The sequence below is a fragment of the Chelonoidis abingdonii genome, chromosome 4, assembly GCF_003597395.2.
Source record: "Chelonoidis abingdonii isolate Lonesome George chromosome 4, CheloAbing_2.0, whole genome shotgun sequence".
Lineage (NCBI taxonomy): Eukaryota > Metazoa > Chordata > Testudines > Testudinidae > Chelonoidis > Chelonoidis abingdonii.
In genome coordinates this window covers 63,578,107-63,591,319 of record NC_133772.1, presented here as the reverse complement: position 1 = coordinate 63,591,319, position 13,213 = coordinate 63,578,107, and the positions used below count along the sequence as shown (strand labels likewise).

The 13,213-nt window shown below is 40.1% G+C and overlaps 1 protein-coding gene across 5 annotated transcripts in view; it reads left to right on the top strand.

Annotated features, from left to right (window-relative positions):
- The window catches only part of LUZP2 (leucine zipper protein 2), a 373,209-nt gene extending 362,207 nt beyond the window's left edge, over positions 1 to 11,002 (top strand). For all 5 annotated transcript variants that reach the window (XM_032803715.2, XM_075065232.1, XM_075065233.1 and 2 more), the window contains 2 exons: positions 9,321 to 9,401; positions 10,605 to 11,002. In XM_032803715.2, coding sequence (XP_032659606.1) covers positions 9,321 to 9,401; positions 10,605 to 10,709 — 186 coding nt within the window. In that variant the 3' untranslated portion in view covers positions 10,710 to 11,002. The remainder of the gene's footprint in view (positions 1 to 9,320; positions 9,402 to 10,604) is intronic.
- Positions 11,003 to 13,213: the final 2,211 nt, after the last annotated feature.

Genomic DNA, 13,213 nt, shown 5'->3' with positions numbered 1-13,213 from the left:
TTCCTCTTGTTAACCCTTTACAGGGTAAAAGAAACATTAACCCTTAGCTATTTGTTTATGACAATTACTGTCACAAATTCATTTCACGCTGGCTCAGTTCTGAATTTGACTTCAATTGTCCCGATTGCTGCCTAAAAAAAGACATAAAGGTCAAGGCGAGTTAAAACAATTTGCTTTAACTGTTAAGCCAGTTACACTGAATGCCTAAAATAAGAGTGCTAAAGTGTGAAAAAAGCAGGGATACCTTAATCAAAGCCAATGGAAACACACACTCAATAATATTTATTATATTTAGCACTACATATTCTTTATAAGCTGTTTGAATGCTTGTGGAGGGTTGCGGGGCTAACCCTCCCTGTGGAGGAGGGGAGCCACACTGGCCTCGTTCTGTCCTCCGAGGGTCGGCGGTTCCCTTGGAACCCGCGGCCCATGTCCAGGGACGTTCGGTCCCTATGGAGAGGACTGCACAGGTAATGTTCAACGGGGCCAGCCTTTGATGCAGGCAGGCACCAACAAACACAGTTACAGTTTTCTAAGGGCTCTGGCCCTCGGGCAGGGCAGAGCAGTGACAAAGTTAGAGGGGGCCCAGCCCTTGGGGGCGGGCGGGCACCAATCACATACAAACAGCTCTAGCCCTTGTATGAGCCAGGGCAGAGCGGTGGTAAAGTCTATAGCGGGCCCAGCCCTTGGGTCGGCGGGGAACCAAACACAGTTCAAAGAGCTCTAGCCCTTGTGGAGCAGGGCAGAGCAGTTGGTAACCACAATGGTCTCCTTAGGTCAGGGTGAAGGGGATTCTGCCACCCGGTTACGGGTGACAGGGGGAACGCAGGCCCACCCACTCCTCTGCGTTCCAGCCCAGGGCCCTAATAGTGGCTGTCGCCACTTAGTGGCAGTCAGTGGGGCTCGGACCGAAACACACTGACAGAGTGATCGGGGGGATCCTGACCGAAACCACTGACAGAGCGTCAGTGGGGATCCTGACCGACCACACACGGCCATAGGCTCGGGCCCTCTGCAGCCTGACTGTAGTCAGCTGCCCCCGGGCTACTTCAATTTCCCCCTCATTCCTACCTGGTCCGCTGGGTCGCCCAGCACCATGGGTTCCTCCCACTCAGGCTGGGTGGTAGGTGCGGAATACTTCCGGAGGGCGGCCCAGGTCTGGTCCGACGGTTCCTCGGGCCGAAGAAGGACGGGGTAGCTCGGCAGCTCCTCGGTTAGGTGTGCGGGGTAGCTTGGCAGCTCCTCATCGTAGTGGCTACGGGGTAGCTCTGGCAGCTCCTCATTGTAGCGGGCGCGGGGTAGCTCTGGCAGCTCCTGGTACCGGCCGCGGGCCTCAGCAGTCTCCCAGTGACGAGAGCTGGCAGGCACGTCTGCTCCCGGCGGCGGCTGGGGCCTGACTGAAGGCTGAGGCCCGGCTTTTATCCTTCCGGGTCGCCGCCTGACCCTCTGAGGAGCAGGACTTCCGCCCAGCGGTTCCGCCCTGGAGGATGATTGACGGGGCTCAACCCTCCCTGTGGAGGAGGGGAGCCACACCGCCTCACTACAATGCTCATTAGATATTTAAGTAGATTATTATAATAGTTGATGAGAAGATGTTTGTGTGTCCTTGTACTAAACATGGAAGTAATTTGATACAGGACGGTTCTCAAAGGAAAAAATCTATTCTGCACCTTACCATAGTTGTGCCATATTTTAATACGTTGAGTTAGGATCTGGAAAACAGATAGTTCACGTGTATTTTAAAACAAGATACAACAATAAAGTTTGTATAAACATGAGCCATCTGTGTAGGTTAGCAGATTAGCATAAGGAAAAAAGACTAACAGTTAACAAGTCAAATTCAGCTGTGGATGTAAGCAGATGCAACTCCACTGCTTACAGTTAAGTCTTTGGCCTTGCATCTTTGAGGGGACAAGTTACTTTAGAAATCAGGGAAAAGAACATTCTTCTCAGTGTGCAGCATCAGAACTAGAGAAGGGAAGAAATCTCAGAACCTAGAACTAGAGAGAAAGGAGCGTGACAATATGTGTTTAATGTTTGAGAACATGTTATAGTCTAAATTCTCTCAGTTGGTCTGGTGTAAATCTAGTCTGAGAGGAGAATTTATCATTTTAATCATTAGATCAAAGTGAAATATTTGCAAACAACACAAAAACACGCAAAACTTAATTGACTGGTGTTTGATACAAATTCAAATGGCAAACCAAGATAATTGAAAAGTTTGGAAGGGATAATAAACTTTTGAGCAAACCTGGGCCCTTTATAATTTTGACTTGAAATCATTTAAATTTCTCCTTTCAGAGGGTTTTGGCATTAAAGCAGGTGAAATTTAGCAAATTTTATCTACTTCCTCTTTGAAAGTTTCAGATCATTTGAACCAATTACACAAGAAAAATCCAGGGACAGTAAACCCACCCAAACATATTTTACCACTGCATTGTGAAACCAGGAGATTCCAGATCAGACTATGATCTTACAGATATCAGTTTTACACCAGCTTAACTTCACTGACACTCTATGGAGCTTTAACACTAAGGGCTTGTCTACATTGCAGCTAGGAACATGCCTCACAGCCTGAAGAGACAGATGCATGAGCTCTACTCTAACTAGCATGTGAAAAATGCACCTTAATAAGCAAGCTGAATGATTAGTTTATCTACACACTATGTAGTTTTCTTTTTGAGAGTCTTGCTTCACTGATTTAACTGAATACCTTCGTAGTCATGTTGTTGCATAGTTTGTAGATCAAATTGAATAGTTGAATAGTCAAGAGACATGCCTGATGTTACTATTCTATTAAAAATATTAATGAGGATGCATACTGAGTTGATCCACTTTCATAATTTACACAGCCAGCGGTGCATCTCCCTAACTCTGCTGTATTCACAGGGTAAGCTGAATACTATAGGTGTTAAATTTTTACTGATCAAGCTGCATATTTCATCAATTGAATTCTCGCATACTGATACTTTTTTGATCAAACCGCATACTAAGTTGATCAAGATGGAGAAATACTTTCTTATACCATGCCTTGATTGTCTATCTGCTTTAATATTTACTATTCCAGATTCTTTGTGCTTTAGAGTGCATAAAAATAAATTGCTTTAGATGTGAGAGGCATTGCACCATGGGATACTTTATTTTACAAATAAAAATAAAGAGGTCATTAATATTTTTCTTAATCTTCACATGCAAAATGTGAAATGAGCCCTCCTCACCAATAAATTCAGCTCATGGAAGCATTGTTCTATTGTTTAGAAGGAAAAAATAATAATAACCCGTTCTTTTTTGCAGAGAACTAAATTCACACACAGTCATAAAAATTGTAATTCCTGTCAAGACTAAATTTTAGTGAGATGTTGTGGAAAAATATACAATTGAAACAGGAAAGTATAGAAAAATAAATCTATAAAAATAAGTCATGGTCTGCAAAGAAATGAACTTGATTGATAATTTTTTCCATGAAGTTTTCATCTTGGGATCAGACAGTGTGCAGATCTCTGCATATACAGCTTGCATCAATTTCAATGAGAGCTCTGCACATACAGGGTCTGAAGGATTAGGGCCTTCATAATGCCTCCAAATCAATGGACAACATATGTAAGTCAGTTAATAAATTATCTGTAACCATTAGGTTCTGGATCAGAAAACTTTCTATAGTAGAAAAACTTTAAAGTCAACAAGAATTTGCCAGATTATCAATGGGGTAAAGGTGTTCAGGATTTGCCCTCAATTAATCTGTAAAATTCACTCATTAGTAAAATATCTGTAGGTTGAGTAGCTCAACACCTATCAAATAGGGGAAGGATATGTGCAGGAAAGAGAGAGAGATATCACCTCTGACCATGTCTTCCATTACTGTTTAAATTTGAGGAGTAACAAAATTGCACCTGCACAACCAAAAGGCTGTGTAGATTAGAGGAATGAGCAAAAGATAGGAGGGGCTTGAGTTCTAATACAAACTCTTCCTCTTTCTGTCTCCATTTCCTATTCTCCAATGTGTGGGTAGTGATACTTACCTACCCACCTCAAAGGAGTGTCATGAGAGCTAACTATTTTGTTAATAACTAGCAGTGACAGGATGGGAGAGACTCTGTCAAGGCCACACCTATGCTAGATTTTGCCTGACCCTTCCCCATCCACCTCTATAGAAGGGCAGGCACAATTTTTAGTCACACTAACTAGCCTTGAAGAGTCTCTTAATATCCCATAATTTCTCTCTTTCATAGAAAAGCCTCCATGGTTCCTCAAATATTTGTAACTAGACCAATGCATCTCTGCTGAATCATATCTTCCTTGCTTACTAATGTAGTTTTCCAAGTGTACAATATCATCCATCTCTTTCATCTATGCTGCTCTTACATTCACCGTCTTTATTCATCTGTCACAAACAATAAGAAAAATATGAATAATATAGATCTGTTTTTTTGTTTGTTTGTTTTTACATTGGCCCTTAAAACATAAACTGAGCTTGTTGGGCTCTCAAATGGATATTAACTAAGGGGAGAGAAGTAGTCTTCTAAAGGAGTTGCCTTAATTTTCCTCTTGGTGTTGCAGAGTTTCTTTTCTTTGCAGATATAAGCCTAATAATCTTGCTGAACTTCTCTGATTGTGTTGAGAGGACAAACGTATGCTATGAATACCAGAAAGTCCTTCCTGGAAGTAAATGGATGTTTTAAATATATTTATCAAGCTCAAAATCATCACCAAGTGTAGTGAGACTGAGATATAGGCCAGATCCTGTGTAGGGAGGACCACACTAGTGTATATGGATCCTGCAATGGTGAAGAGCTGGCAAAACAGCTCCTGCACCATCTCATTTCCCTGATACCAGCTTAAATCTGAAATTGAGCATTGACAACCAGTAGACTTGGGGAACATGAACATGAAACACCTCCATCCATACTGGAATGGTTTCATTCAATACCACTGCTAAGCCTTCTCAGATTTGCAAAAGAGCAAGAGAGAGATTCCTGTTAAGATTTATTTGTCAAATGGATACGCTGTGCATTGGATTAGAACTGAAAGACTAATGCAGTTCTTTTGGCACAATTTTAGCTCAAATCCTGCCCTCAGTTAGGCTATGTCTGCACTGCAAACTGGGGGTGTGATTCCCCTGCTCATGTACACATATATGTGCTAGCTCTCACTGAGCATTCGTTGAGCTATCGTCGGTAAGTTTACAAAAGCAAGGGAATCACACCCTTAGCTCTTAGTGTAGACATAGCTTTAGACTGCTACATTAAAAACAGTGGTGTTGCACTGGATTAACTGAGAGATTGTGGGTTATAACTTTTTAGTTCTCACTGCCTTGAACGCATCCCACTTCTACCCCTTACATTTAGTTGTGTTTTCATCTATTTATATTTGCATTTCCGCTAACATTCTTGCAAACTCTGTTTTCATTCATCTGCTCATGGGCAATGGTGATTCCGTGTGCAAATTATGAGGTGAAGATTGTTTCTCTATGGGGGAGAAGGTGATGGCAGGATGGGGTATGGAACATGTGCTTGCACATGTGCAAGGGAATATGACTTTACCTCCTGCCCACCTCTTTCTGGATGATTTACTCATTGGCAGAGAAAGGACTGATGAGTCTTTGCTCACAGGGACTAATATTTTGGGCCACCATGCTATTGTCTTAATAGAGAAGGGTGAGTGTTGGGGGGGAAGGAAGTCTCCTAGAACATATCCCTGTCCTTTCATGGGCAGTCACAAAGACAGATTACTGCTTCACCCAGTTTGTTTTAGCTGTGCATTCATAGAGAAGTTGATCTGTACATTCTTTATCCTTGCCCCACCTTCTTAGTTTCTCAAGCTATTTGTATCAAAGTCTTTGTGAGTTAATATGTTTATGTTTATATATGTATATGTTTATATATATATAAATTTATTAAGGTCCCTGAGAAGAAATTTTCTGATATATAAAACTGCTGAAAAATGAATGCATAATATCCAGTAAAATATTCTAAAGCCCATAATCTCAGGTTCAGTCTTTGTAAGTTAAAAAAATGTGTTTAGCATTTATTAAATAAATTTGGTATATCATACAGCAGGTAATTAAAAAAAGCCACCTATAAAATGTCAGAGGCTTGCCTTATTCATTCACTAAGTTACCATGATATATGGTGTGGTGCATTGCAATAAAAACACAGTAAATTGCTTTGCAAATCCAGTGGAAATAATGGCAGCTATGCCATGACTCATGGTATTTTATAGTAATATGGTGGTGTAAGTTATTCATGTCTCCAATGCATCTATCCTATATTAACAGAGTTATACAAACACATTATACTAGACACAATGTTTTATTGGGCTTTGGCACTATGTAGAAAAAGCATTCATGACACCTTAGGTAAGATTTCATTTAAGCCCTATTTTTACCCTTCTGATGCCTAAGACATTTGTTTGTCTTGAAAGTTGCCATATTTATTTGAAAGCAAAAAAGAAAATCTTACCCAAAATTTGAATAAAATTCATTTTAGAGTTATGGGCCATTTAACAAGTATTCTGATATGAAATTATAATGAGTTTCTACTATCTATTTCAGGTCTTCTAGAGCAAAACAGTAAGTTACTCCCTTTTCTGAGCTTGAAAGGGAAATCATCATCTGGAATAAACTGGCATCGCTACAGTATGCTGATTTACACCAGCTGAAAACGTGGCCCTCCAGATAGTTTACTGTCTTCAAAACTAGTGCTCAAGAGGCAGCTGAAGATTAGATTATAACTAAACAAAGTGATAAGTGATTGGCTTATCAAATTGTACCAGTTGTACTAGTTACACCCGTAGACCTCCCTGCTAGCTAACAAAGCTGTTTAGAGCTGTCAGACTCTGGTGCTTTTTGAGGGGAAAGTGTCTAGAGGAACTCCTTCAATGTATTGGCTATCTCTTGTTGGGGAGAAACAGGGATATCACAGGAGGCACTGCTTCCCCTGATGTCAATCATGATGCCTCTACTACGATAGGACTGATCCCAAACCTACTGAAATCAGTGGAAGTCAGTCTGTTTCAGTGGGCTTTGAATGAGGCCTGTAGGTGGGCTGAGGATGGTGGAATCTTGGAGTCTCCTTCTGGGAGACAGGACTGGAAAGCTCCTCAGTGACTACCTGCATGCCTCTTCTCACTGGTCTCCAGTAGTGCTCTGCGGGAACAGAGCCAGTTGGGCCATGGAGCTCTGGAGTGGGTCTACACCTGCTGGACTGGAAGTGAAAGTTTGGCCCTTTGTCTGTCTATGGATTTTCTAGAATGCTCATGTCCATGGTATTTAGGATCAAAAAATCAGAGGAATACCCACACTGAATGTGTCTGTAAAGAACCTAGCCATTTACCAGGCATCCATAAAAGATTCAACTGTTGTTCTTAGACATTAGAAAACTCTGGTTAGTTGGCTTTGTTGGTTTCCTTTGTTCCTGTTGTGTTTGTTTTTTTAGTGGAAGAGCTTTAGGAAATGGGTGGGGTGGATCTTGCAGCATATTCTAAAAGTGGCCAAAGTAGGTCTTGTTCAAACTGCTATTGGTAACGCATTTCAGAAACAAGCTCCTTTGACCAAAATATTTTATCTCTGAGTCTCACAGGCTTTGTCTTAGGTTTCATTTGCTACAAAAATGTCCTAGAAGTGTTTGCCTGTTTTTCAAGTCATGAATGGGGAGGCAGTCTCTAAAATAGCCAGGACTTGGCCTGCCAAGGGCCTTAACTATTAGGAACGGGAATGGTTTCAAATTGGTAACCAGTCAGGGTATATAGTGCCATGGTATGACGTGCTCTTATCAGTATTTCTTGTTTAAAATGCAGGCAGTAGTTCATCTTTGCTGGTTGAATTGATATTTATTTGTTGGTTAGTAATATGGAAGTCTTCATTGTGACAGAATGTCAATATTTAGTGTGGTTAAACACTAAAGGAATGTAGGAATGGCTCTACTGGTTCAGAATAGTTGTCCACCCAGTCCAGTATCCTGTCTCCAGTAGTGATCAGTACCAGATGCTACAGAGAAAGGAGCAAGAAACCTGCTAGTGGACAAATAAGGAATATCATGGCCATAGGGGAAATTTCTTCCTATCCCCAGAACCACATCAGTTAATGGCTGGCTTGTGAGATGAAGCATGAAGGATTGGTCCCCTATAAAAAACAGTTATTAATGCTAACCATGCCAGCATTACTTGTCTTTGGTCTAAACCATTCCTTCTTTTTCAATTAATCTTTCCCAATTTAAAAGCTTTTCCATGTCTCTACCAACTTTTGTCACCCATCTCTGGATCCTTTCTATTTCTGTTTTATCTTTTCTGAGACAAAATGACCAGAATATTTCAGCCTTGTAGGGGACAGTACACCATCAATTTATAAAATGGTCTAATAATTATTTAGTGTTATTTTCTACTATTTTCTTTACACAACCTAATATTTAGTTGGCTAGTTTTTGTTTGTTTTTATGCCCCTTTAGTAAATTTCATTTGTCATGCTTCCCAGTCACCTAGCTTTGTTAGGTCTTCCTTAAATTTCTCAAGGTTTTCCCTAGACATGACTAACCTGAACAATTATACACCACTAGTCACTTCCTTTCCACCTCATGAATAAGTGTAATAAATGCCAGTCCTAATAGGCTCTACTTAGTAGGCTACACTATAGGTTAGACTTTTGACATGTAGAAAATTGAATATTTCTACTCCGTTTTCTGTCTATGAGAGAGTCTCTGATCTATCACAGAACTTTACCTTTCAGTCTGTTGTTTCCTTTTAGTAATAAAGTATTTAACTTCAAATAAATGATATCAACCAATGCTGTTTTATTCACTATTCTATTGACATGCTCAAAGGATTTTAATAGACAACAAAGACACAGCTTTCCTTTCCAGAAACTTTGCTGATTTGTCCCTCTCACCTCGTGTTCATCTAAAGAGTTGGATGTAATGCACTTTCTGTACTTAGAGAAACAGATGCCCTCCTCCCACTCAATCTGTTGATCGATTACATTGCCCTACTGATGATACAGGGATGACCCAGTGATTTAGGTAAAGGAATGGAAATGGAGAAGTCCTGAATCTTAATTCCAATTTTTACTCCAACTCCCTCTGCGGCATTGACCAAGCTACTTAAATTCTTTGCCACAATTTCCTCATCTGTAATATGGGAATTCTAATTACTTACCTACCTGCCCCATGGGGCTGTTGTCAGGATAAACTCGATAATATTTGTAAAGAGCTTTGAACATAAAAAAGGTTTTATAAATGTCAATCCCATCTACTGAAGGAAAGAAGAAAATCACTGATTTTTTTCCCCAAAATTTTGTAACAGTGATATGGTTTCAATGATTGTATTTGCAGGTTGGCAAGACTTGTTTGGGGAAGCACAATAATTCAACATCTCCTCACCTCAAGGTGGCAGAAACAGATCCTAGCTTTCAGGTACTTCTGTCTTCGTGTAATTGAGCCCTTTTATAAAAGTGTCTTTATCAAATGCAAAATTCCTTGAACTGTATCTGCTCATTCTAAGTCAGTGATTTCTAGATAGTTCTCATTAATCACAGTGAAGACTTCTGCTCCACTTGATTGAAGTTGGTGGTATGAGATGGCCTTCTATTGGGAACTATTTCAATACTAAAAGAACTTGACTGCCCTAATAATCAGCTAGGCCATTCTTATAAACTCAGGGTTCCTTTTTTGGGGCGAGAGGGAACAACAATTTCCAAACCCTGGGTATAACTATGATTTAGTGAAACTGTTCTTAATTAAGCATGTTACACAAAGAAAAACTTCAGAAGATTGTATCATAGGACCCCTTCATCTGTAGGTCCAATAAAAATATAGTTATGTAGATATTCTGTAGGAGAAATGGGAAGTGCTGTTCCTCTGGGCAGCTCAGCTGTTTTGCTCCATTCTAATTCTCCAGCCATTTTTGTACCACTGATTGACAAGCTGTTTTTCCCCCCTCTGCCACCTAGGGGGTGGGGGGAGCACCAATTTTTTTTTCCACCCTAGTCAGCAAAATGGCTAGGACCTCTTCTGGCAGAGCCCAGAATTCTGAACCAGACAATGAGAAAGCAGTTGAAGAATATTTTATGGTTTTAAATCTTCCTAGCAGTATCCTCAAATAATAACTCTATAAAAGGTGAGCAATTGATTTCATACAATTGTTTCTACAATCAACATTTTGGTATTTTGAGAAAGATGCTATAGGTTTCATGGAATGTAGATTAATTCTATAGCGAGAGAGAGACACACATTATATATATATATATACATATACAGATAATGTATATATGCACTCAGCAGATATACTATAATTATTTTGAAAGCAGTACAAAGACTAACAAAAAGAAATACAGCTGTGTGCACATTATTCCTATGGCACTTTAAGCATTCAGTGTTGATTCCTTGTATTCCAATGTAATATGATGACTGCAGATGTTGGCTTGATTCTCCTCTCACTTACGCAAGTGTAAATTCACTGACTTCAGTTCAGTAACTCTTGATTTAAATCACGGTTGATCTGTTTCTTGATGAGAAGATGACCTTTTTTATTTAGCGTACCACTATTCATCCGTGTAACATTCCATAATATTATAATACTTACATTGATTCTGTTTTCCCCTTTGTGTTGGTTAACAGAAGTTGCACAGTCCTGCATGGATTAAACCTGAAGCTAAAAAATCAGCAGAGACAAATGAGAAGAAGCATGAAGAGTCAGATAAAACAGAAGAAAAAGCACTGTAAACATTACTAAGCTATGTTAACAATGTCCTTCATTTGCTATTGTCTTCATATTGTTTTTAGTCCAGAAGCATGATAATATATCAAGTTTCTAAAGCATGCAACTTTTTTCACTATTTTATGAATGTTTGTAAATTAGTCTAGTTTCTGAAATAGACCAATTAGTACCCTTCAGCAATAATCCAACAGAAATGGATGTTTGAAGATATGCTTTGTAATACAGTCCAGTTTTTTGAAATATTATTCTGCCCTGATCAGTAACTTGCTTATTATAAATCAGTCTGTTTTGTAAAGAACTGCCATTCAGAATTTTTCTTTTCTTAGCCTGTTCTGTTTGATAGCTATCTTTACTGTATACTGGGAGGCTGAAGTCAAAACAGGGATAAAAGCCTGCTAACATAAAATAATAATAATAATTACATAGTTAGAGTGCAATGCTACTCAAAAGAGTGACTATGAAAATCACAATAGGATTCTATATTTACCACCTTTCAGTGCCTTCCATATCAAGTCTACTCAGTTAACAGATAAAAAGATGTTTTTTTTTCTAACTGCAACCATTACAAACTCAACTGAATCTCAAGTTGTTTTCTTTGTAGCTTATGCAGCCCCAACATAAAAATTGAAACCAAGTTAACAATTCTAGTGATGATGCACAAGCCAGAATGGAATCCATCTCCATCTCCCATAGCTGCGTTGGCCCTGCTGCCCTAACAGGAGTGAAAAAGAGTAAAAACGTACTTTGTCACCATAACTGGCAAAACACAGAAAAAGTGGATTTGATGAATGCTTGCAATGGTATCTGCTACTTATATAGTTCTTAAGAATCTCTTAGCAGTGCATAGAATGCACTTTCTGTATCAGCTCTCTAGAATAGGGAATAGAACCAGCAGGGAATTAATATCTGGAGAATTGATTCAGCTGAGGTTAATTTAAGATACAGGGCCCAGCTGCTAGTTCTAAAAGAAGAAGAAAAGTGAATCTGGGGGTGAGGAAGTGCAAATTCTTCTTTGAGTATTTGTTAGAGTGGATCCCAAGTAGGTGTGAATATGTCTCATGATTAGCAATGTCTTTTGGGCCTTGCTTGTGCAATGCACATCCTCATGCTCCCGCCATGGCAACAAGACAGAAACCCTTTGATCAAAATTAATTCCTCTTATTAGTTTCTTTATCTCTTTCCATTTAAATGATGAAAACAAACAAACAAAACTCTCCTTTTGTTTTCTTACTACCCTGGTTTCTTGTCCTTACGTAATGGTGAAATCAAAGCCTTGGGGCTTTAAGTCTTGTCCATTTTGCAATTACCTAATCCTGCTCACCAACGTCCAGAGCTGCTGTCTGTTCTAACTCTGTGACTTGCATACTCTGATCAAGTGCTCCATGTGCAATTTGTTCTCAGCATGGACCTGGAAATCAAGATGCCCACTTCAAGCTTCATCTTTTGGGAAAATCCATGAGAGTTACATCAAACCCAGAGAAAAAAGATCAACCTCCAACTCTCAATAGGTAATGGGAAAGTTTTCCTGTGCAAGTATCCCTAACAGCCAGCACACAAGGAGAATGATACCAAAAATAAATCAATGTTGAGTAAAGTCTTGGAATTGAAGTCATCCCTGGCACTTACAGCCTTGATGGCAAAGACCTGTACTACCTCCTCACAGAGGCAGGGAAGTCCAGAATAGAGATAGACATGACTCCAGGCACTGCTCTGTGTCCTCCCATAAGGAGAGGTCAAAATACCAGCCCTCCAAGGAGGAGACCACTAAGCACTCACTATCATAGTGGCTAAAGATCAGCATAAAAATACGCAAGTCCAGCACCAACATTGACACTGTCCACTCCAGTACCTATATTGGCACCAACAACAGAATCACTCATGGTACATACTAGCAGAGGAACTAGTATCCTCTGTGCCAATGTCTTTGGTACTGAGATCTTCAGCAGCACCAGTGCATGCACTTATCCTTCCACTACCAATATCATATATCAGCACCACCCCTGGACAAATCTATTCATCATCCTTAGTAGCAGGGCATACCTTCTCACCAACATCCAGTAAGGAATCTTGGGAGTAGACCAGAGATGACTCCTTCAGGGTCTCAGTGTTTGGAAATGGACTGTCCATCCCCAACCAAACCAGACATACCAATATGTATGTGGGGGAAAGGGAATATAGGATATCGAATCATAGAATATTAGTGTTGGAAGAGCCCTCAGGAGGTCATTTAGTCCAATCCCCTGCCCAAAGCAGGACAAACACCAACTAAATCATCCCAGCTAAGGTTTTGTCAAGCCAGGGCTTAAAAACCTCTAAGGATGGAGATTCTACCACCTCTCTAGGTAACCCATTCCAGTGCTTCATCACCCTCCCAGTGAAAAAGTTTTTCCTAATATGCAACCTAGACCTCCTCCACTGCAACTTGAGACCATTTCTCCTTGTTCTGTCATCTGCCACCACTGAGGATAGCCTAGCTCCACCCTCTTTGCCTTCAAGTAGTTAAAGGATG